The 24,578-nt window shown below is 33.1% G+C and overlaps 1 protein-coding gene across 1 annotated transcript in view; it reads right to left on the bottom strand.

Moving 5' to 3' along the window:
* The window catches only part of LOC148623458 (cleavage and polyadenylation specificity factor subunit 2-like), a 123,959-nt gene that overhangs the window by 40,038 nt on the left and 59,343 nt on the right, over positions 1-24,578 (bottom strand). Inside the window, exon 10 of the mRNA XM_088565259.1 lies at positions 20,899-21,066. Coding sequence (XP_088421385.1) covers positions 20,899-21,066 — 168 coding nt within the window. The remainder of the gene's footprint in view (positions 1-20,898; positions 21,067-24,578) is intronic.

Raw genomic sequence — 24,578 nt, 5'->3', positions numbered from 1 at the left:
TATTACATAAACTTTTGATTCTACTAAAATTAACATAGTAGTCACATTTAAAGAAGATTTCTGCATCTACACACAACACACTAAACTTCATTATTAGACTTTAAATCACAATAAAAAAAAAATAAAGAGCTTCGTGAAGTTCAAATTCAATTAAAGGTAAAAAAAGTTCTGTTTTCAGGGTGTTAATCAAAAACCTTTGCCTTTGAACCCTAACTAGAATCTAATAATTTTATTTTTTGCAAAATCAAATCAAATTAAATAAGTAGAATTTTTGGGGTGTGGCCCCATTGGATACTTATAACTTGAAAACTTTAAGAGATTTCTGAAATCTGATGCAAGCATGGTTTTTTATAAAGATCCTATCAAAAAGAAAATTCAAAATTGGACAAAAATTTAAAAAGGTATTATTATGGGGTGAGGCCAATTTGACCCTTTATAACACGAAAACCATAAGGAATATCTGAAATATAAGAGAAATTTTTGTGAAGAAAAAAATTTGAAATCAGACCAAAAATAAAAAAGCAGATTTTTTTGGTGGGGCCCAATTTCATATCCCTTTAATTCAAAATTTTGCCTTTCTACGGCAATAAATTTAACAAGGAGTTGTCCAACAATTTTGACACAAGAAGACTTTGGTAATACTTATCATACAGATCATTTCAACAATTGAAAGTTTCTTTCTATCTATCATAGTTTTCAAGATATTGGTTGAAAACAGTAAAAAAACAAAAACATCATTATTCACATTTCAAGGGCAACAACACTTACAAGGAGTCCTCTGACAACCTTGATCCCTAGAGACTTTTGTAGGCCTTATAGTAAGGATCATTTCAGCAATTGAAAGAATTTGAATAAATCTAACAGTTTTGGACATATAATATACAAAAAACTACTGTCTGACATTAATGTTCTATTTTTAGTAATGCCAACGATGATTTTTGACACATCATCAAAAAATCCCAACATCAGTTCTATACTGGATAACCCAAAGAACATTCTTAACAAGTTTGGTTCCAATTGGTCAAGTAGTGTCAGAGGAGAAGATTTCGGAGAGAAATAACATAGCAAAAAAAACAACAAAAAAGGGCAATAACTCCAACATAGCTAGAGATTGAAAAGAAAAAATGGATCACAGACAGATCTCATCATGCTAAACCCCATGACAGAAATAGGCTAAACCTAACGGTTTTGGAGATATATGCGAAAAACTACTGTTTGACCCCAATGTTCTATTTTTTTTGTAAAAGCGGCCATGTTTTTTGATGGATCAAAAATCCCCACAAAAATTCTATGCAGGATACCCCAAGAAACATTCATACCAAGTTTGGTTCCAATTGGTTAAGTAGTGCCAGAGGAGAAGAGTTTTGAAAAATAGTTAACGACGACAACAATGATGGATGCCAAGTGATGGCAATAGCTCACATGGCCTTTCATGGCCTTGGTTCATCAATAAACTTTTCTGGTAATTCTAATAATAACACCCGTTTTTCTCCTTTAAGCCCCATATTTTCAAAAGGGAAAAAGAACTATACAGTCCTCTGCCATGCCTTTAGGAAAACAAAAAACTGAAGGGTCATCTGACATGTCTCCAGGAAAACAAAAGACTATAGGGTCCTCTGCCATGCCTCTAGGAAAACAAAAAAACTGAAGGGTCCTCTGACATGTCTCCAGGAAAACAAAAGACTATAGGGTCCTCTGCAATGTCTCCAGGAAAACATGTCTCTAGGTAAAAAAAAGACTATAGGGTCCTCTGTCATGTCTCAAGGAAAACAAAAACTGAAGGGTCCTCTGCCATGTCTCCAGGAAAACAAAAGACTATAGGGTCCTCTGCCATGTCTCTAGGAAAACAAAAGACTATAGGGTCCTCTGTCATGTCTCAAGGAAAACAAAAACTGAAGGGTCCTCTGCCATGTCTCCAGGAAAACAAAAGACTATAGGGTCCTCTGCCATGTCTCTAAGAAAACAAAAGACTATAGGGTCCTCTGCCATGTCTCCAGGAAAACAAAAGACTATGAGGTCCTCTGCCATGTCTCCAGGAAAACAAAAAACTAAAGGGTCCTCTTCCATGTCTCCAGGAAAACAAAAGACTATGAGGTCCTCTGCCATGTCTCTAGGTAAAAAAAAGACTATAAGGTCCTCTGCCATGTCTCCAAGAAAACAAAAGACTATGAGGTCCTCTGCCATGTCTCTCCAGGAAAACAAAAAACTGAAGGGTCCTCTGCCATGTCTCCAGGAAAACAAAAGACAATGGCTTCCTCCGCCATGTCTCTAGGAAAACAAAAGACTATAGGGTCCTATGCCATGTCTCCAAGAAAACAAAAGACTATGAGTTCCTCTGCCATGTCTCTAGGAAAACAAAAGACTATAGGGTTCTCTTCTATGTCTCTAGGAAAACCAAAAGACTATAGGATTCTCTTCTATGTCTTCAGGAAAACAAAAGACTATAATTTTGCCATGTCCCTAGGAAAACAAAAGACTATATATAGGGTCCTCTGCCATGTCTCTAGGTAAACAAAAGACTATGAGGTCCTCTGCCATGTCTCCAGGAAAACAAAAGACAATGGCTTCCTCCGCCATGTCTCTAGGAAAACAAGACTATAGGGTCCTATGCCATGTCTCCAAGAAAACAAGACTATGAGGTCCTCTGCCATGTCTCTAGGCAAACAAAAGACTATAGTGTCCTCTTCCATGTCTCCAGGATAACAAAAGACTACAGGGTCCTCTGCCAATGTCTCCAGGAAAACAAAAGACTATAAGGTCCTCTGCCATGTCACCAGGAAAACAAAAGACTATAGGGTCCTCTGCCAAGTCTCCAGGAAAACAAAGGACTATAGGGTCCTCTGCCATGTCTCCAGGAAAACAAAAAACTATGAGGTCCTCTGCTATGTCTCTAGTTAAGATGTGTTATTATTTACACAAGTTTTAATTGTAAATTAATGAAAGCTAAGAATGACGATGACAGGGTGATAACATACAATTGCAAAATTTGTTTGCTGTCATATAAAAAGCTCATAAGGGTAAAATACTTTTTAATTGAAACAGAACATTGTACCCACATTTTCCACTGCATATTTTATTTTCTTAAGACTATTACTTTTGAAGGGAATTTTTTTGTCTTAGACCCTAATACTACAGTTCCTGAGGGCCAATGGTTAACAAATATTTCATTTTGTTAAGGCATTGTCGGATAATATGTAGATAAAATGCTTAAAAGAGTACAGCTAATTACAAACTCTGAACAGGTCAGACAAATACAGACAAAAAATTTGATAAACCTCTGAAGTTTGATTGTAATTAGATATTTGATAAAGAATATATATAAAAAAGGAGCTTTAAACATTAATTAAAAAAACCCAATGTAACAAAGTTAAATGGAAATTGCTAGAAGCATTTTCAAGTTATTGTGATATTATGGACCCCTCTTTCTATGCATAAAGTTCAGAAAGTCAGATATTTACAACAGTTATAAAGGGATCTAAACACCAATAGTAATAAAGTATTATCCAAGGTTTCATGCTAACAGTTGCAACCTAGTCTGAAAACTGTGAAATTCCCCCTTTTTCACATCCCATTACTAAATCAAAAGGAGGAGAGCCCTTACTCTGCCTACTAAAATTATTGTGCTGCATACTAAAAAAAATGGCAAAAAATTATCATTAATTCAAAAGAAAACTTAGTAATAATGCAATCTATTTGGTAAATTTTAAATTTTATGTGCCTAGTTTGTAATTTAAAAAGTAAAAATTCAGAAACAGATGCACAAAAACCATTTAGAAACCTATTCAGTAAATTTAATAGCATTTTTTTTACTCTTTTCCAACTTATTTTATAGTCCTACTTTACCTGTACATGTATCATGTGACCTAGCTAATTAGCATGATTAAACACCTGGCCATCCTCATAATCTACCCCTGAAACCATAATTACACCATAGAATGTGCAGTAGATATGTTAATTAAGAGCTATTATCTCAATATTACTCAAAAGAGTGATTAGTTTTTATCAAATAAGGTCGGAAATAATCTATTCTTCGACCAGATATCAATTTTGATATAGCCATTACTGTGAACAAGCAAGCATGTACGTGAATGCACTAACTTTGAACCCGTTCCGCTGTCCTTAATTTGGGAGTTTGTTTTAATGTGACCTGGCAAAGCTGGAAACACTACTGTAATATTAAACACAAAAAAAAACCAACTTTTAACCTCTCCTGATTCTTATTTTGAATGTCAGAAGAAAAAAAATCCAGGCTCTTTGTATTTATCTAATGAAATGAATAGGAACAGCCCTATCTATCGAACATAATTCTATGCTGCTTCCTTCATGGGGTCCATGGATGTACATGTAAATTCTCAATGGTCATGTGTAAATATCTGTGCTCAATAGCCTACATGTATTTTGGTATTTGTTATGACAGGACTAATCAACTAGGCAGTGTCATGCTAATTGTTGTCAGCTGTTATACTTTATGTTGTCTTTTCCAATATTTTCATGCAAATTTTAGCATATATATATATTTTTTCATTACATGTAAATGAAGTTGACTTTCATTTTTGTCTGCTGCATCCTGTGTTACGGTTGTATTCAATTCATGTATTTAAAAAAAAATTGTTATCTGCCTCTAGAAAATCTAGAAAAACAAAGGCATGTGCGTCCAAGGTGGTGGATTTGGACGGAGTGTGACAATGCCTTCTGGGATGTCAGGTTAGAAAAGCATGGCCTCGCTGCAAATCATTTGAGGTTTTGTGGTCATAATATCCATGTGACATTTAAATGAAAAATGCTTCTGAACCTGAAGTTAAGATAAGACCAGCTTTTGTGCATTTGAGTGGAGATACCATTTGCATAGGTGTTAATCTTCAGAAACTTAAGAGAAGATCTCCCTCTCAAAATTTTCTGGAAGAGAGAGATTAGACGTAACATCATTTTCACAACATATTTTAGCTAGCAACATTTTTTGTTAAAAAGTTATACAAAATTTGTGACAGTTTAATTTCAAACATTACAACATCAGATTGGAATAACAAAATTGCTATTTTGACTCAAAAATAAAGTGTATCACATCTGAGCTTCATTACTTCCCTTTTTATCCCCAGCATTGTGACTGGTGTACTGAAAATTCAGAAAGCGATGGGTAAGACAGTGCGAGATTAGAGAATGTATGATAAAGAATAGGAGGTTGGTACTGAAAGCAGGAGATTTAACACCTATATAGATACATTTATTTCTAACATTCCCACATCAATTTACTGCTATCTGTAATCATACATGTAAGTTCTATTGAGAAGTGTCATTTGTTATTTTTCTCATTAATATATTTTAAAACTTCGTAAATATTATAGGAATTGGTTTCTGCCAACAGTTTATCAACAATGATTTGTACATGTACATGCTTTTTATGTTTTATTATACTCAGAATACATTAAACACAACAGGATCTGTTTGTCTGTCTGTCTGTAGTAATGTACAAGAAACATCAGTAACTTTTAACTGCTTATTATGAAGATATGGCTACTCAGGCAGTACTACCATGTAGTTGTGGAGTTAACGTCAACACATGATTAGTACATTAGTCTCATCTCTGTTGATTCTGTTTTCAGCAGAACATACTCTCGATGATCATCAAATTTTTAAAATTTTATAAATTTTGTGTGATTTAGTGTGTCAATACTTGTTGAAAAATGCTAATATACTGAAAGGGCGACAACATTGATTGGTTTGCTCAAAGCTTCTTAAGGTGTAGAAGTAAACGTACAAATGCAAACATTTTTTACAGACTGTAGGATTAAGTACGTGACTACCCAATGAATTCTTTTTTTTTCTCACATTTTATGTGGAAACTGAAGCTTTAATGCTTAATTTATATGCAGACATTTACTCTACAAAAAACATTCTTATCTGAAAAACTATAAAATATTATCATTATGATAATGATTATGGCCTTACAAATCCTTATACCTGCAAAATATTGTACCTGTTCATCTAACTTATCAATTAAATTAGAGGCTCAAGAGAGCCTAAATCGCTCACCTGGTTAACCATTTGCTTATTTGAAAAACTTGAGGAATGAGACAGGCTAAGTTAAAATCAACTGAATTGTCAAATGAAGGAAATGCTTTTCATATCATTTTCATGACCTGAACCAGAATTTTGCTAAAGGCAACAATTTTTGAATTAAAAAAAAAAAAAACCTGCCTTATGACCCCTAAGTTCCATTTTTAGTATAGGCAGCCATATCTATTCACAGATTAAAAATCACAACAATCATTTTGAGCAAAATACACTAAAGAACTATCATGCTTATTATCATTCAATGATCTTAAATGGTTTTAGAGAAGAAGATTTTCAAAGTTGCACATGCGAAAAAATGCAAAAAAAAAAACTGTTTCAGGGGCTGTAACTCCTACATCAGTTGACCAATCATTTTCAAAATTTTGGCATAGGTCCGTCTCATGATGCTGAACAATATTACCATATGCCAGAAATTTGCTAAAGGCAATGGTTTTTGAATTATTTGCAAAAAAACTGCCATCTGAGTTCTATTTTTAGTAATGGCGGCCATGTCTTTTCATGAATCAATAATCCCAACAGTCATTTTGTGTGGGATACCCTAAGGAACATAAATGCTAACTTTAATTGAATTCTGTGCAATGGATTTTGAGAAGAAGATTTTCAAAGTTGCACATGCGAAAAATGCAAAAAAAACTGTTTCAGGGGCTGTAACTCCTATATCAGTTGACCAATCATTTTGAAAATTTTGGCATAGGTCCGTCTCATGATGCTGAACAATATAACCCTGCCAAAAATTTGCTAAAGGCAATGGTTTTTGAGTTATTTGCAAAAAACTGCCATCTGACCTCTATGTTCTATTTTTAGTAATAGCAGCCATGTTTTTTCATGAATCAACAATCCCAACAGTCATTTTGTGTGGGATACCCTGAGGAACATAAATGCTAACTTTAATTGAATTCTGTGCAATGGATTTTGAGAAGAAGATTTTCAAAGTTGCACATGCGAAAAATGCAAAAAAAGCTGTATCAGGGGCCGTAACTCCTACATCAGTCGACCAATCATTTGAAAATTTTGGTGTAAGTTCGTCTCATGATGCTGAACAATATTACCCTGACAGAAATTTGCTGAAGGCAACGGTTTTTGAGTTATTTGCAAAAAACTGCAATCTGACCCTTATATTCTATTTTTAGTAACAGTGGCCATGTTTTTTCATGGATCAAAAATCCCAATATTCATTTTGTGCAGAACACCCTAAGGAACAATCATGCCAAGTTTAAAACCTGTCAGTCCAGTAGTTTCAGAGGAGGAGATTTTTTTAAAATTTGTCCACAACGATGACGAAGGACGCCAAGTGATGGCATAAGCTCATTTGGTCTTTGGCGAGGTGAGCTAAAAATATAATAGATCTACTAAAGAGAAGAGAAAAAAAATAAATGAACATATTTATACCCATCTCTGACCAGATTTAACTTATGATAATACGGTGAGTGAGGGGGTTTTTTAACGTGCTTGACTACTCTTGCACAGACTACCCAATTTGGTGGGCTTAACGATAATCCTCTACTCATTGTTACTATATCTGTATAGTGTAAAACATAAGACTAAGGTGTAATTGTTTTTTACTTTATTCAACATATACTTGTTTGAACATATACTTGTTTGAACACAACTTTGTTTATTTTTTTTGATAAAAATGAAGATGAAAGAAAAATTTAATGAAAAAAAATGGAAAAAAATGGAAAAAAAATTAAGATAATTTTGTTTCTTCCAGTAGGTTTGTACCATCCACCTTTACAAAAATTAAAAAGGGAGCTAACAACAATATAAATAAACAATTAACTGAAATTTCATTGACATTAATGCAAGATTTTTAAGTTGTAGTCACATTTATTTGTATGAATAAAATCCCATAACTCAAAAAATAAAAGAATGAAAATTTACAGAAATTGAAGTGAGCTCACATCAGTAGAAAGAAATAATTCACCAAACTTTCACAAAAATAGGTGGCAACATTACATTTGAATTCTATTGTGAAAGGAAAGGGTTGTTATGGAACTGTATATCAAATTTTCACAAGCTGTGTAACCTCTTCACATTTTTATCTCCAACAACAAAAATGGGGCTTCCAATTTTATTTCTACAGTTAAACATTTGTTTCCATGACCTACCAACAAAGGCGTAGCAGCCCAAAATTGATTGCAACTGCAGAATGAGTAAAATATTATGTTTGTACAGAATTTTACAGAAAATTAAGGTACTGCATGCTGTATAAATGAAAGCTATTGGTACTACCAGCTCTGCCATACTAGGCTATGCCCTACCTACTTGTATCTCCCAGACTGTATATGAAAGATCAAATCATGACAGTCGTTGTTACTGCTAATTTTCCTATGATTCCTTTCCAGCTGTAACATGAGTTGAGATTTTTTCTTGGTTCTTTTTCCAAAATAAATATGAGAGGAAGACCAAGTGTGCTCTATCTAGAAACCTTGTTTGATTTTGCATGAAAGGTCACATGTTCTCATAGAACTCAACTGATAAACAGCCATGCAATATCCAACCTTAATAGCATAAATATTGCACAAAAATGGCTCCGTGCAGAACGAGAGCACAAGCTTCCCGTGCCTGTATATCTCTCATTGGTCAATTATAATTATTGATTAATGGGTGTGGTCAATTCATGTCACAAATCATTTATAGCACTGCCTTCTTCATTAGAAATGTAACTGATCAAGGACAGATTGTATTGACTAATTAGATAAGTAACTGATCAAGGACAGATCGTGTTAAAACCCTTCTGTGCTGTACACATAATCGTCATATCGAGACAAATAAACAAGATAAATTTTATTTATTTAAAGTTAATTTAATTTAACAAATCAATTGTTGCGAAGTCCCTTGTGAAAGTATCCAACTAAGTTGTAGATATTATCAGCTGAAGCTGAAGACATATCTACCGGGTAATAACTATATCTTTGGGCTGTACTCAGTATTGGCAAATGCCAGAGGGAAAAAAAATCAACATATTTGAATTTCCAAAGAATATATAATATAAACTGAGCCATCAACAGGAAACCAGAATATTTAATTCTGACTTAATCATCCATTTCTTACAATATAAAATTAAGCTCCTGAAAGATATATGTAAATCAACATGTATTATTGCATTTAAGAAGACAATTAAGTCACTACTCAATGAACTCTAAGCAACAGAGGTCAGGTTGTTTCTTGATAGAAAATATGCTCCTTTTATTTTAATGCTCTAAAACTTATACCTATCTACACAAGTACAATTCTGGCTAAGAATGCTCCTTTATATCTTACTTTTGTTATTATAAGGATACAAGAATCCAAATTAAAACAACTTTCAAGTATAACACAGCTCTTAAGTTGGATTGTGAGTAACATTTGACAAAAGATAAGAATTTGACAAGAATCAAAGTTCTCCCCTTTTTTTTATCCCTCACTCCTAAACAGTTTAGGTCACAACCTCTAAAAACTTTCTCAGCCTTACTTTGGGCATGGCATCTTGTGGAACAATTTTTACTGGACCATACATTTTTACTCAAGTTAATATCAAGTTATCATGAAAATGCTTGTTTCTGGTCCCTAATTCCTAGTAAGGGTCATTTCACAGCCCCTAAAATCAATCTGTCTTCCTTTGGTTGTATTGCACCTTATGGTACAATTTCAAAATAATCCTTATAGCTTTATTCAAATTATAAACTGGACCTAAAATGTCAAAAATGATGTTACATGAGTCAATGAAAGAATTTTTATACCTGTAAGCCAAGCCCAAAATTGCCAGACTATTTTCATTGATCTTAAAAACAACTGTACCTTCATGATTCAAGGTAAGTAATTATAACATTTTAGTACTTGTTAAAGATACAGCAATGTGAGATACTGTTATCAAATGCTCACTAATGATACAGCAAAATGATGTTCTGTAATCAAGTGCTCGCTAATGATACAGCAACATGATGTAATGTAATTAAGTGTTCATTATTGATACTGCAACATGATGTACTGTAATCAAGTGTTTACTAATGATACAGAGTTGTGATGTACTGCAATCAAGTGTTCACCAATAATACAGCAACAAGATTTACTGCAATCAAATATTCACTAATCATACAATGACATGATGTACTGTAATCAAGTGCTTATTATTGATACATCAACATGATGTACTGTTATCAAATGCTCACTAATGATACAGAATATGAAGTTGTTCTATAACCAATTGCTCAGTAATGATACAGCAAAATTGATGTACTGTAATCAAGTGTTTACAAATGATAGAGCAACAAGATGGACTCAAATCAAAAGCTTACTTACAGCACATGTTAAACAGGAATCTGATTTTTCCCAGGACTTAAAACTTAACAAATATAACCTCTGTTATCAAGGAGCTACCATGAGCAGTAGTATTCAAAACTATATAGTCAGTAATCAGATCCATTCAACAGGAAGTTCAGGTAGCTTAGATTTTGTATGATACACCTATGTAAAAAGTTTTTTTTTTAAATCAGTTGATCGTGACCAGTAAAACAGTATAATCCCTTTTTCTGGGCTGTAATGTAAAATGTAAGTCTGCCCCATTTTTGTACTTTGAGGTTCATTAAATAAACAAAATTCATTGTGGGGTTAGTAAAAAGAAAAATTAGAACTCTGTATATCCTGGTTTATGCTTGTAAGATAATTCATGGTAAGACTGAGTATTTATTACAATTTTTTTTATGGTAATAGCTTCCTCCAACCTGTAACCAAGTACTTGATAAACCAAGAAAGTTCCAATCCATTGAAAGAAAATTGTGATGTAATTGTCTGTAATATATGTAAATCTTTCATTAGGTGATTACTATCCAATGTACAATGGTCAATATATCAGGTTAATATAGTCAGGTTAACAAACTGCTGAATTACTATTTACTTTTCATTGATAAATCAAATTACACAGCCAGTCATTTGGTCCCTTATGAGACACATGTTTGTCTCCCCTTTTCAATATGCATGAAAAAACAGGTCAACTTTACAGAACGCTTTATTATCAATATGACTACATCAAAGAAAAAAAGATACAACAACATCAGTTATATGAACTAATAATATTCACAAATTAATAATCTGTGTCCCAATCCAAGGGCACTCAATGTAAATTCAGAATTCTAGGAGGTTTGTCTGAGGAAATTTTTGATATTAATCACAGCAATTAATAAAAGGTCATTGATTTCTACTGGCTGTTTGTATCATGAACAGTATCAGTCTCTTATTACAAAGTCACAGACTTCAACAGATGCAAACTGTATGTGAGAGTATCAAACTTCAAATATAATGGTAACAGTCTTGTATTGAAGAGAATTCTTGAGGAAAAAGGATTTGTTATCTGCACATGAATTTAAATTAAGCCTATCAGGGAAAGAAAATAAGAACACTGAACAAGATAAGAACAAAAAACAATGTGAAAATTTATCAGACATTTTAGTGTTTTCAGATCATTGTACAAGATGTTCATTGTTTAAGTCAATAGTCATAATAATACATGTACCATTGTTTGAATCTGTATAAACAAGAGCAAGTTTTAAGTCCTCCCCCTCATAAATCTTTTTACTTTAGCAAAAGTGACCATTGTCTATGATCTGCTTATTAAAAATCATATGGTTTCATCTGTGCAACTTAGAGGAATGCAACCATAATCAAAGTAAATTAGAAATAGGAAAGCCAATTCAGGGGATGAAGCCTAATCACAGAAAATAAAGAGAGAAACAATACACAAAACAATAGACTAAAAGATTGCTAGAAGGTACCGACACCCCCACTGTAGTATGAAGTTTCAGGCATACAGAAAATACTTTGGCATAAAATGGGGGAAATAAATAATTGTATTTTCCTGCGTTTCAAATAGTATAGCGGGAAAATAATGTATTGTTGGTATGCATATATTAGTATTCGGTGTTTCCGATATTTTCTATTGTCCAATCAGGTTTGGGTACGTTTACATTATGGTAGGGTGTGTTTGACAAGTATTTCACTTTCTAGCTGTCTTTCAAACCAGCAAACTTTCGTCAATATTCTGGATTTTTCCTAGTCAGCCCTGTCCACCGGTGAGGGATAAATATTGGAAAAAGTATTCAAGATGAATCTGAATATTGAATGATGTATGTACATTTTTATTTCAACTGCAATTAAATGCGGCATCCATCATGTATGACTGGCTTCGGCAAATTTAAAATTTGTGTTGGTTTTCATTACTTGCCATAAAGTACATTTTTGCAATGTATATGTACATCACTTGCATTTCGTCATTGTTATGAGTGTTTCACTTGTTGTTCGTTGTCATGTTTACGAGGAATATAGATAATATTTATACATTATCACATATCCATACCATGATTTAACATGTACTGTATAAAATTTCCAGAAAATCTACTAAGTAATAAAGGAGGAATCCGCAGCCAAACTGTAAAGAAAATAGAAGGCCATTCACTTAAATTTCTTATTCAGAAACAGTTACAGACTACATAACTAGTAGTTTGTCATATGGCTATAGGACTTTTGAGATAAAAATCATATTGATGGTACATAAATATGACACTTTACAAGAGTTATCGTTTTTGATTTGGTAGATTTAAGTGGGAGATAAATTCATAGTTTTCTCAAAAATACATATCTATATACAGAGAATACTACAGTTATATAGACTAAAAAAAAACTTGATTTGTTTGGTGGATGTACCATAAACCACCTCTAGGAACAGGGGTAATTTCTGCATAGGACTATTTTTGCGTACGTTCCAAATGCTCATTGGTTGAATTGGTGGTCTGTAACCTTTATAATGGAAATAGATATAAACATTTGACAGAGATGACAGTAGAAGGTAGCATAACCCTGTTCTACAGCAATATACTAACAACAACACTGTATAACAAACAGTTATCATATTGAAATGCCTCCCCACATATTGTCAATGCTATTCAAAACTAGATATTTACTGTGGGGGGGATACACATGTAATAGATACATAAATGTAATTTAGTCATGTTAATGCAAGATACACTAAATTGACCTTTTCATGTAAAACTGACCTCATCAGAATCTTAACATATAAATTTTAAGAAGAAATTTCAGTCAATAGACCATGTCTGTAGATTATATGCAAGAAACATGCAGATATGGAACCAAGATGTAGTGATGCTGATTTCACAGCATATCAAATATAATTGACCTAGCAAGTAGCACGTGATTCATGTTTAACTAATGTAATGAAAAAATAAACATAAAAATTGTAACATAGATGACAGTGCTGGAAAAGCTATAGCTTAGTCTTGCAATCCAGGACTTCCATCACAGGCCAAACCAAAAAAATACTCATGAACAGATGAATTGAGAAAAACATTCCACACACATGAGCATTTGGAATGAGAAAAAATCCATACACATGAGTGGATGGAATGAGAAAGAAAACTTCATACAAATGAGCAGATGGAATAAGAAAAAACTCCACACACATGAGCAGATTGAATGAGAAAAAACTTGATACAGACGAGCAGATGGAATGTTACCACAATTGAATTGAAAAACTGACAATACTGAATGTTATCCTGCAGTTTTTTCACATGTTATACCTCTTTTGTCACTTAAAAAGAAGGTCAATAAATAAGGTAAATTTTGTAGAGTTGATTAAGTCCTTAATCATAAGCTGAACACTTTAATAGAAAGAATAAACTACTAATTAAGGATCAATGACAACACATCATAAAAATAGCAATATTTTAATGTGAGATAAAAGGACTTAAACAAAAGCTTCCTTTTATTCTGAACAAGCTCTGAAATAAAGTAGGCCTCAAAGAATGAATAGTAATACAGTTGAGTAGAGCACACTTTTTTTCCAATTAGAATGCTGATAGTTAACATACTAAACAATATACAGTTAATTAACAATTTGGAAAATACTTCCTGCTTCAGATTTTAACTTCTTCTCAAAGTACATCGAGTTTGAAAAAAACTCAATCCATCCCAAATCACATCTAAAACACAAAATTATTAAACATCAGTCTCTCAAACAAAAATGAACTACAGAAGTAGAAAGTCATTAGGTCAAATGTTATTATACTTAAAAAACACAGAAATAGAATATATGCCACATCTGGTATCAAAAGTGTCATGGCAGTTGCAATTTCTTGTTTTGGTTGTGCATTTAATATATCTTGCTTTGTTACATTGTTTTCAAATTTCATTCTAATCAATCAAGGCAAAGTTAAGATATTCCTGGATATGGAAATTCCATTTATTATCAAATCCATTGTGGAAACAGCAACCTCTACCTTTAACCTTCAGACCTAAAATCACTAAGTTTCTTTCATTTCCCATAAACTTCCATCTCAGCAAGATTCATTCAGATAAAGACATAGCAACAAATCAAGGGACACACAAATAATAAATCAAAGACTGAAGTCTTCAAAGTCATGAATCGTCAAATATATTCTATGCCATCGATTTTGACTTGCTTTCAACATGCAGCCAAATTCAATGCTCTACTAAACTTAACTCCAAATCAATCAGTGATTTTCTCATTTTCACCATAAACCCTGGCATAAATATATGTATGGAAAAAATCACAAATTTTAGTGATCTGAAACTTGAAGATATTGGATTGATTTAAGGAAGTCTGTGCAAGGAGGATTGATAATATACATTCGTATTCTTTTCCACTTCACATCTTTTACATCATACAATTGTACATTATATGTACTAGCAAAATAAGTGTATTCGAAAAATATACTTAACATTTTGGAACTATATTGTTGTGTAACACAACAGTTCATCAAGATCAGCAAACTGATATGCTCTAAAATCAGATGACTTAGTAACCATGATGACCCAAACGTTTCTCAACCAAAACAACTGGCCTCTGAATCAGAAACTAGGCATTTCTCAGCTATATTACAGAAAGTTCTATGCTAACCAATCACTGCATCTTTTAAGGTAAACTTCCTATTCTCATACAAGTAAAAACACATGTAGAACACATGTGTAAAGTATTAAAGAGGTTCATTTTGATCTTGTATTAAGTTCTATGACAGATCTGCAACATAAGATGGTGTAGTAATAAATAATTATGCAAATAATATACGAATGTACAGTACTGAAATTACGAGTGCAAGAAGTCACTAACAATGTTAGCAACTTAAAAAGCAGCTAAAAAAAAGAAAACATTTAGAAAAAAATCCTGAAACAATTATTTCATGGATTGACAAAAAAACAAAAGGGAAGACAAAATCATAAAGCTGTGTAGAAAACCATCAAATCTCTAATTGTTTTAAAGATTACATGAGCTTTGTTATTTTTCATCTTAACCAGAGTACTTTAAACATGGAATATCTGTTAAGACAATATGTTACACAACATTGTTCTTTTAAGTAATGACATTTACACTTATTGATCCTCATCATACATCTAAATGTTTTATTTCACCTTTATGCCAATTCATATCAAATTGATCCCTAACCCATTAGACACAGATGTTAATATTTATGTGTTTGATCTGTTGTTTCATTTTCAGTGTTGATCTCATCAGTATGTTAACAATGAATGGAGGCCAAGACAGAGTCAAAGATGTATTATACATTAATTGCCTATTAATATCTACAAAGTAATAACTGACTTGCATTTAATATTATTTTTGTGACTTGGACACAGTTACATCAGTTAATAATTAAGTCTCACTCTACACCTTCTACTGTAACTTAATTAAAATACCTGAAAATGTACTAAGAGATAACAGACAATTGACTAGGAGACTACTGACAACTGACTAAGAGATAACTCACAGTTTACTAAGAAATGCTTAAACTTAGCTTAGAGATAACTGACAACTGATTTAAAGATACATGACAATTGACTAAGAGACCACTGACAACTGACTAAGAGATAACAGACAGTTTCTTAAGAAATGCTTGAAAATTAGGTTAGAGATAACTGACAACTGATTAAAAGATACATGACAACTGGCAAAGAGACCACTGACAATTTATAATTAGAGATAACTGACAATCGACTCAGAGACCACTGATAATTGACTAAGAGATAACTGACAACTGACTAAGAGATACCTTACAGTTTAGTAAGAAATGCTTGAAAATTAGCTTAAGAGATAACTGACAATTGATTTAAAGATACCTGACAATTGACTTAGAGTCAGCACTAACAATTTATAATTAGAGATAGCTGATAATTGACTAAGAGAAAGCTGACAATGTATAATTAGAAATAACTGTCAAATGACTAAGAAATGCTGTAAAAGTAGCTTAGAAATAACTGACAATTACAAAAAGATACCTGACAATTTATTATTAGATAACTAAAAAAGATTTAAAAGGGGGAGGATTGCGATCAGGCCCAAGTTCTTAACCCAGCTGCATGTTTTGCCCCTGTCCCAAGTCAGGAATTTCTGATCTCTGTATGTCATGTTTTGTTTTCTCTTTCAGTTTACTTTAATGTTACTGGAGTATATAGGGGCAACTATTTTTGCTGTACATGTGTATAATGTTGTTTTGGGGCCAACTGCATTCTGCCCTGTGGTATGAATGTTTTGTCGTCGTTCATTGAAGACCCATAGGTGAACTTGACTTTACATTTTCTGTTTTCATATTCACCATTACCTTTCTCATTATAAAACATGAAGTTGCATGCATTGTCCTGCTAGGCATACCCTCCCTTGTTCAGGAAGTTGATATCAAACAGCTTCAAAAATAGCTAACAACATACATCCTTTCTATACAAAGTCACACACCAAATTTGAAATCAATCCATCCATTGGGAGCCTCGATTTTTGGGACAAAAGCTTTCTCCATAATCCATAAAATGAAAAATGGCTAAGTCCCACAAAGCAGGAAATTGATACTGATCAGCACTGAAATCCACTCATTTATATTAAGCCACAAGAAAAATTTGAAATCAATCAATCCATTGGGTGATGAAAGGACAGACAGATGGAAAAGCAGACAGAATGATGGAAAGAGAAGGTGACTCCTATATACAACCTGATATACTTGACCTAATCTGTGAAAATATTAATACATTTACAGTATCACATCATAACCATATGGAAAAAGGCCAACTATCCTTCAATTTTGCCAAATTTTATAAAAATAAAAACTCCTTTCAGACTGCACATCTCCATTATGTTTATAAACATCCTAAAAAATTTCAAACCAACTGTGGGAGGAGATAGCCAGACAATCTGTGTAACCCTGTTACCCCTATGTAATGTTGAAAGGTGTAGAGGTATTAGGCTAAGAATATTGCCTAAAATATCAACTTTGTTGTAATAACATAAAAATTGTTCATAACATAGTAAAATATATAAATATTAAGGAAAATAATATTCATTGAAATGACATCATAATGGTGCCACAATTACAGGCCATTTAACAAAAGCTGCTAAGAATTGAAAATTTTGTTGTTTTAATATATATTTGTAACCACAAAAATTTGTCCACATCCAATCAACAACTTTATATTTCCATATAAGATAAACTCTATGTAATAATGAAGTTATTCAGTAAATATGAAGATGTTCCTTGGATACTGACATCATTATGACCACAAAATGACCAAAAAGTACGAAATTGAGAGAATATGTGAACTTTGTTAAACTTCAAGCAATTATTTTGTCCTTTCAATGCCAAAATTATCAGATATCTTTATGTTTTCTCATTTGTGATGGATTCAAGTCTCCAAATTCTTTATTCAATCTTTTATCACTTTATGATTAATTTTCAGTTGCATTTTAGGCCAATGAGACCCTTTATAGTCCCTTCTTACTATGTTCAAGTATCTCTAATTTTGACAATATTTCAAGAATATAAAACTCTTTTAGCCATGTCCTCATGAGTACAAACATCCTGAGGAATATCAAACTCCTCTAGTCACGTCCACCTTCATCATGAGTACAAACATCCCGAAGAACATCAAACTCCTCTAGTCACGTCCACCTTCATCATGAGTACAAACATCCTGTTCGAAATCTGTACCACAAAAACTGTGTGATATGGTATCCAGACAAACCATGTAACATCACTTCTATAACCCTTTTTGATAGCTTTAAAGAAAGAACATCTTCCAGCCATTGAGAACTGACACATCTAATTGATGTTTTACAATGTCTCACTTTTCCCCACTAAAGAAAAGAAGAAAAACGGAATAGAAAAACCTCAAACCTAAATCATTCAATGTTTTTAAGCCAGTTACTGTCTTATCAAATTTGTTAATGCAGTTTTTTATCCATTACCCTTTTAAATGTTTTCAAAACAAGATGATTGGATTTTCAAAATGGTTAACAATGAAAATTTTGTTGTTAGATTTGACTAATTTAATTATAAATGAGACATTTTTCACCACAATGATTGATCACAGAAGGTGCTAGAAAATAATTATTGACTAACAACTATCATTAAGGGAGTAAGGTAACTTATGAATATTTTTATTTTAATAACAGATAAGGTACTACATGTAGTATTATATATGAAGGTAGGGTCACATGTAACTATTTTCATTCAAATCAGGAGATTTTGAAACTTTGGTCTAATAAGTGCTCATATCAGGAGGATTTTTATAAATATTTTTATTTGTCATATAAAACACAGTATTTTTTTTGCTTTGGAACCAATGGACGACAGTTTTCCATGTAGTGTTGAAATTTGTTCTGTACTCCTGTTTCACGTTTGGAGTCTTTTCAAATGTTTACAACAGCATTTTAGGCACTTTTATCACCAAGTAATACATCAGCTGGCCCCGTGCAGGTCCAGGTGTCAAAAGAATAGGCCTGCAGCAGCGATAAGCTTGTCATAAAAGGCGAGTAAATAGTGCTCAGAACCCTAGCCGGGAGCTAGGGCACTCTGCCTACTGAGCAACTGAGTTATGTGCCCCAGGTGGTGGAATGGGGTACCGCTGGCGTGTTGTATGCTGGGGTGTCAGGCTATAATACAGAAAACCTGACCACAACCATAGTGATGCACCGTGTTGGGAAAGATGCCACTTTCCTCACACGTTAAAAAACCCTACTGTGGTATTCTCCCGGAGTAGGAACCATAGGGCTCCACTATAGGAGGCTAAATTGCCCAACCCTACCCACCTATTTCCAGTGGCAATCAAAATTGCTCGACCCCATTGTCCTTGTGTCCCATCCCATTTTTCATTTCATCATCATTTCATGTTCATCGCCTGAATATAGCTGAAATATTGCTGCTCGGTCATTAAACCCCAACAAACAAACAAACAAACAAATACATCAGCTGACCTTCTGATAATCACTTTAGGTTTCATATCAAGTGAGGGACTGAACAGAGCAAACACTTTGACCAAATGTTTCACACACAAACTTTTTTTCAGCATAAATACTTTCACAAAATCATTCCTCTATTATAAAAATATTAAGCTTATAAGTTAACTTCCAACTAATCTACTGGGTTTGTATATTTACAAATTTATAAATAGTCACCAAATAAGGAATGTTCAACAGACACATGTATTAATTTCATTATAATTCACATTTTTAAAAAGGATATTAAACTTCCGAGAGGAAAGACAAAAGATAACTCATGAAGAATAAATTGGTTCAAATGTAGAGAATTTCCTTGAGTGTTGTGAGACATGTAAGATATGATCATAGGAGACTGTTTTCAATTAAATTTGGTTTAGTGAGACATTAAATTTGTCAGATATAGTCACAAGAGACTTTTTATAATAAAACTGGGTCACATGGGGCATTCAACATGTCAGAGGGGTTAGGTCACAGGTGACTATTTTATATTTGGTTTTGTCATGTGCGACATTGAGTATGTTAGATATTGACAGAGGAGACTGTTTTCCATTTGACTGGGACATATCAGACATTGGGAATGTCAGATATTGACAGAGGAGACTGTTTTCTTTTTTATTATGTCACATGAGGTATTGAGAATGTGGGACAGGTTACAAGAGACTGTTTTCCCTTTGACTGGGTCACATCAGACATTGAGAATGTGGGATGGGTCACAGGAGACTGATTTCCATTTGACTGGGTCACATCCGACATTGAGAATGTGGGATTGGTCACAGGAGTCTGTTTTCCATTTGACTAGGTCACATCAGACATTGAGAATGTCGGATAGGTCAAAAGAGACCGTTTTCTTTTTGAATATGTCACATGAAGCTTTGAGAATGTGAGATAAGTCACAGGAGACTGTTTTCTTTTTCATTATGTCACATGAGGCATTGAGAATGTGAGATAAGTCACAGGAGACTGTTTTCTTTTTTATTATGTCACATGAGGCATTGAGAATGTGAGATAAGTCACAGGAGACTTTTCTTTTTTACTATGTCACATGAGGCATTGAGAATGTGAGATAAGTCACAGGAGACTGTTTTCTTTTTTATTATGTCACATGAGGCATTGAGAATGTGAGATAAGTCACAGGAGACTTTTCTTTTTTACTATGTCACATGAGGCATTGAGAATGTGAGATAAGTTACAGGAGACTGTTTTCTTTTTTATTATGTCACATGAGACATTAAGAATGTGAAATAGGTCATAGGAGACTGCTTACTATTTGATTATGTCACCCAAGACATTGAGAATTTGATATAGGTCACATGAGACTTTCTTTTTTATTATGTCACATGAGACATTGGGAATGTTGGATAACAGATAGTCATATGAAAACACAAACCTGGGCAGAAAGCGTCACATGTGACATTATACATATTATTTGAAGGAGATTGTTAAGGAATGCATTATTATTCACATCAGAAATAGGTTAATATAGATACTTGTCATGATCTGCATTATTCTCAGAAAATCAGATATCAGCTCATTTAAAGGGTGATCATTCAGTTTCTCACCTCCATGGTTACTGTTTTATTTTGTGGATTCTCTATTAGATATCTGGCTAAAGTTCCTGGTGAAGTTCGATTGGTCAGAATAATGCTGTTCTTTGAACTGCCACACCAAGCCAAAAACAAATCTCTGGAAAATCCACATTGTAAATCTGGGACACTGGCCAGAACAACCTAAAAATAAAAACAAAGCTTTTGTGTGGAAACTAGACAACAATGTTATGCTATCTTATTTTAATTAGAGAACATAAATTATCATAAAAAAAAATAAAAACCTTAAATTAAACCCCGTTAAAACTGTATGTTCAAGAAATAAGCAATTCATATAACTTTCATAAAATGTTTGTTTTGGCACCTAATTCCTAGATGGTTAGGGCAATTCTCCAAAATAAATTGAAAAGTTCCTTTCAAGATATAGCAGGCTATTGTTTATTATCACAAAAGGACCACAGCATTATATCAGTAAGTGACAAATAATTTATGTGGACACAAGGAAAGCAGACAGGCATCTCACACCTTTAATTTCTCTGTTTTCTTTTTTCATTTGCTAGAGAGATTGGGGGTAACATCACCCATAGCAACATGGCAGTGCACCATCCACTATGTTGTTAAGTACTGCAACTGGACAATGAAAAGGGTTTAACAAAATGAATCTCTTTGTCATAATAAGTGCTAAAGCCCTTCCAATTAAGGAATTTAAAAAATCTGTATACATATACATGTATTTCAACTGAGGATAGCCAGTTTTGATTGACTTGTACTGCACATGTTAGCACGGGTTTTAATACAAATAGCTCCATCCTGCAAAGGCAAAAAACCTAAAATCATGATATCTGAAATGCATGTACCAAGTCAGTGGTTTCCAACTTTGAAGTTTTGACTCTAATATTGCTTATGACTACTGCATAAATTTTATCATTTATCAGAGTCAACATGTGGACAGAAACAGAATTCTTCAAATTAGATATACACATTTTTCAAAAATTTGTACAAACTTTTCTTCAAATATAAGTAAATACGATTAGTATAATATTAAATTAAACAGTCTTCAGAGAATATGCTCTACATTTTAAAAGAAAATCATGACTAAATAAATTTGATTTATTCAAAATTAAGGCATACTGTGTGTTCAAAATGCAGTTTATTGCTAAGCATGTTTGTTCTAATTTTATGAAATTTCAAAATATCAGGGTCTTTGATATAATAGTACAATGATAGATTGATTTACGAATCCTAGACACGTCATTTTAGATGACTAATTAAGTGTCAAGCCTGAATATTTAAAAAAAAATTGTATTCTATACTACAACAGTTCACACTAAAATGTAATAATCTTCTACATACAAGCTTTGAACGGAACCCTCATGTAAACAATAATCATTGTGGTGCAAGCCAGTGTATACTTTTGGTAACAAATTCCATCATAAATGGTAACTTTAATGCACTTTTCTAATCTATCTAACAAGGAATATAGGCCACGTAACTTTAAAAAATTAGTCTCTGGACCATTTACCAATAAATAGTTCAGATATATATTTATGTCACAATCTACTTATTGAGTATTTTACAATAAGTTTCAACTCCCTATGTCAATTTGTATAAAATAGTAATGACAATAGAATCTACAGGGAACCATTTCTACCTTAACGATACCATTTATCAAGTGAATGTTTTACCCATGTGACAATCTCATGTCCAAAGACAAATTTAGGGCCCAATGTACTGGTAATATTTCAATGAAATTTATTCCTTTTTTGTCATGACTTCCTTCTTAATGGATTTATATTCCTAATAAATTCTGGATTAGTGAAAAATCTTCCAATAGTAATGTCTGTTAAAATATAATATACAGGAAAAGTAATGTCTGCAGCTACTAAAGTATAAACATTTGTGAGTTAGGTAAAAATAGGATAAGAGGCTAATTCTATCATTATACAAAGTACTTCACCAAACCATCTTTTTTTTTGTCATCAGAAGATATAGCTAGTACCATTTCCACTTGCAAAGAAGACAAATACTGATTCAGATTAATGTGAACAACTACAATACTGAGTAACTCAGGAAGGGCCCTGCTGCATTTTTCAGTCTAAGAATTATATTGTTATTTTTTATGAATGCATGATCTTATTGTTAATTTTGTTTTGTTGTTAGCTTATGCTTGAATATTTGCTTTCTGGTAACTGTCACTTGGTGGGTTTAGTTAAGTGTTGTCAGTAACAGATATACTGTTGTACTTGTGTTGTGAGTTTGTCAGTAAAAGATATACTGTTGTACTTGTGTTGTGAGTGTTGTCAGTAAAAGATATACTGTTGTACTCGTGTTGTGAGTGTTGTCAGTAAAAGATGTACTGTTGTACTTGTGTTGTGAATGGGCCCATTACCAATTAGTTAACACTTCAGATATGAGTAAAAGTAGTTTCATCTTATTTATCTTACGGTGGACAGCCTGATAGGGATATAGCCTAATAGGGACACAGCCTGATAGGGACACAGCCTGTAAGGGAAACAGCCTAATAGGGACACAGCCTGATAAGGACACAGCCTGATAGGGAAACAAATGATACGGTCACAGGCTGATAGGGACTCTGATGATACAATCACATTCTGATGCTGTATCAGATGATATGGTCACAGCCTGATAGGGATATTGATGATTAGGTCACAGCCTGATAGGGATATTGATGATTAGGTCATAGCCTAATAAGGACACAGATGATACGGTCACAGCCTGATAGGAACACTGATGACATGGTCACAGCCTGATATGGACACAGCCTAATAAGGACAAAGATGATGCGGTCACAGCTTGATAGGGACACTGATGATACGGTTACAGCCTGATAGGACCACTGATGATAAGGTCACAGCCTGATAGGGAAACAGATGCAACTCCCACTCTAAATCCTGATAATTGAAGGCCCATATGGTCTGAGAGTTAATGTTTGACACATCATTATTGTGGATTGACTACACCTTTTTTGACTGATAAAATTGTGACATTTATAAACCATGAAAATAACTAAATGGCAGCCATTTTGGAAAAAGCAACTCAAAATGGTTTCTCAAAACTAAATTTCATTATTTCAATTCAAGTCTAGATTCAACAATATGACAATTGTGTACAAAATTTAAGCTCAATATAGTGTACATCTCCATATGACAATTGTGTACAAAATTTATGCTCAATAAAGTGTACATCTCCATATGACAATTGTGTACAAAATTTAAGCTCAATATAGTGTACATCTCTATATGACAATTGTGTACAAAAGCTCAATATAGTGTACATCTCCATATGACTATAGTGTACAAAATCAAGTTCAATATAGTGTACATCTCCATATGACAATTGTGTACAAAATCAAGCTCAATATAGTGTACATCTTCATAGGACAATTGTGTACAAAATTTAAGTTCAGTAAAGTGTACATCTCCATACGACAATTGTGTACAAAATTTAATATAGTGTACATCATTCACAAAATCTACTGACATACTGATAGACAGACAGACAGACGAACAAAGTAAAAACTATAGTTTGTATATTAATGTAGTATTCCAAGTTACTATGCTTCAAAATTCAGACTGGATGCCATTTCAGAGTGTAATAAATCTGGCCCAATATGTAACAAACAGATTTGTGAATAAGTTAGAATTGTATACATCTATATTGTACTGAGAACCTGT

The sequence above is a fragment of the Perna viridis genome, chromosome 2 (assembly GCF_037379345.1).
Source record: "Perna viridis isolate PV_CMFRI_1.1 ecotype Kerala chromosome 2, ASM3737934v1, whole genome shotgun sequence".
Classification (NCBI taxonomy): domain Eukaryota; kingdom Metazoa; phylum Mollusca; class Bivalvia; order Mytilida; family Mytilidae; genus Perna; species Perna viridis.
The sequence above is the reverse complement of the archived record's forward strand: the minus strand, read 5'-3'. Positions and strand labels throughout refer to the sequence as shown.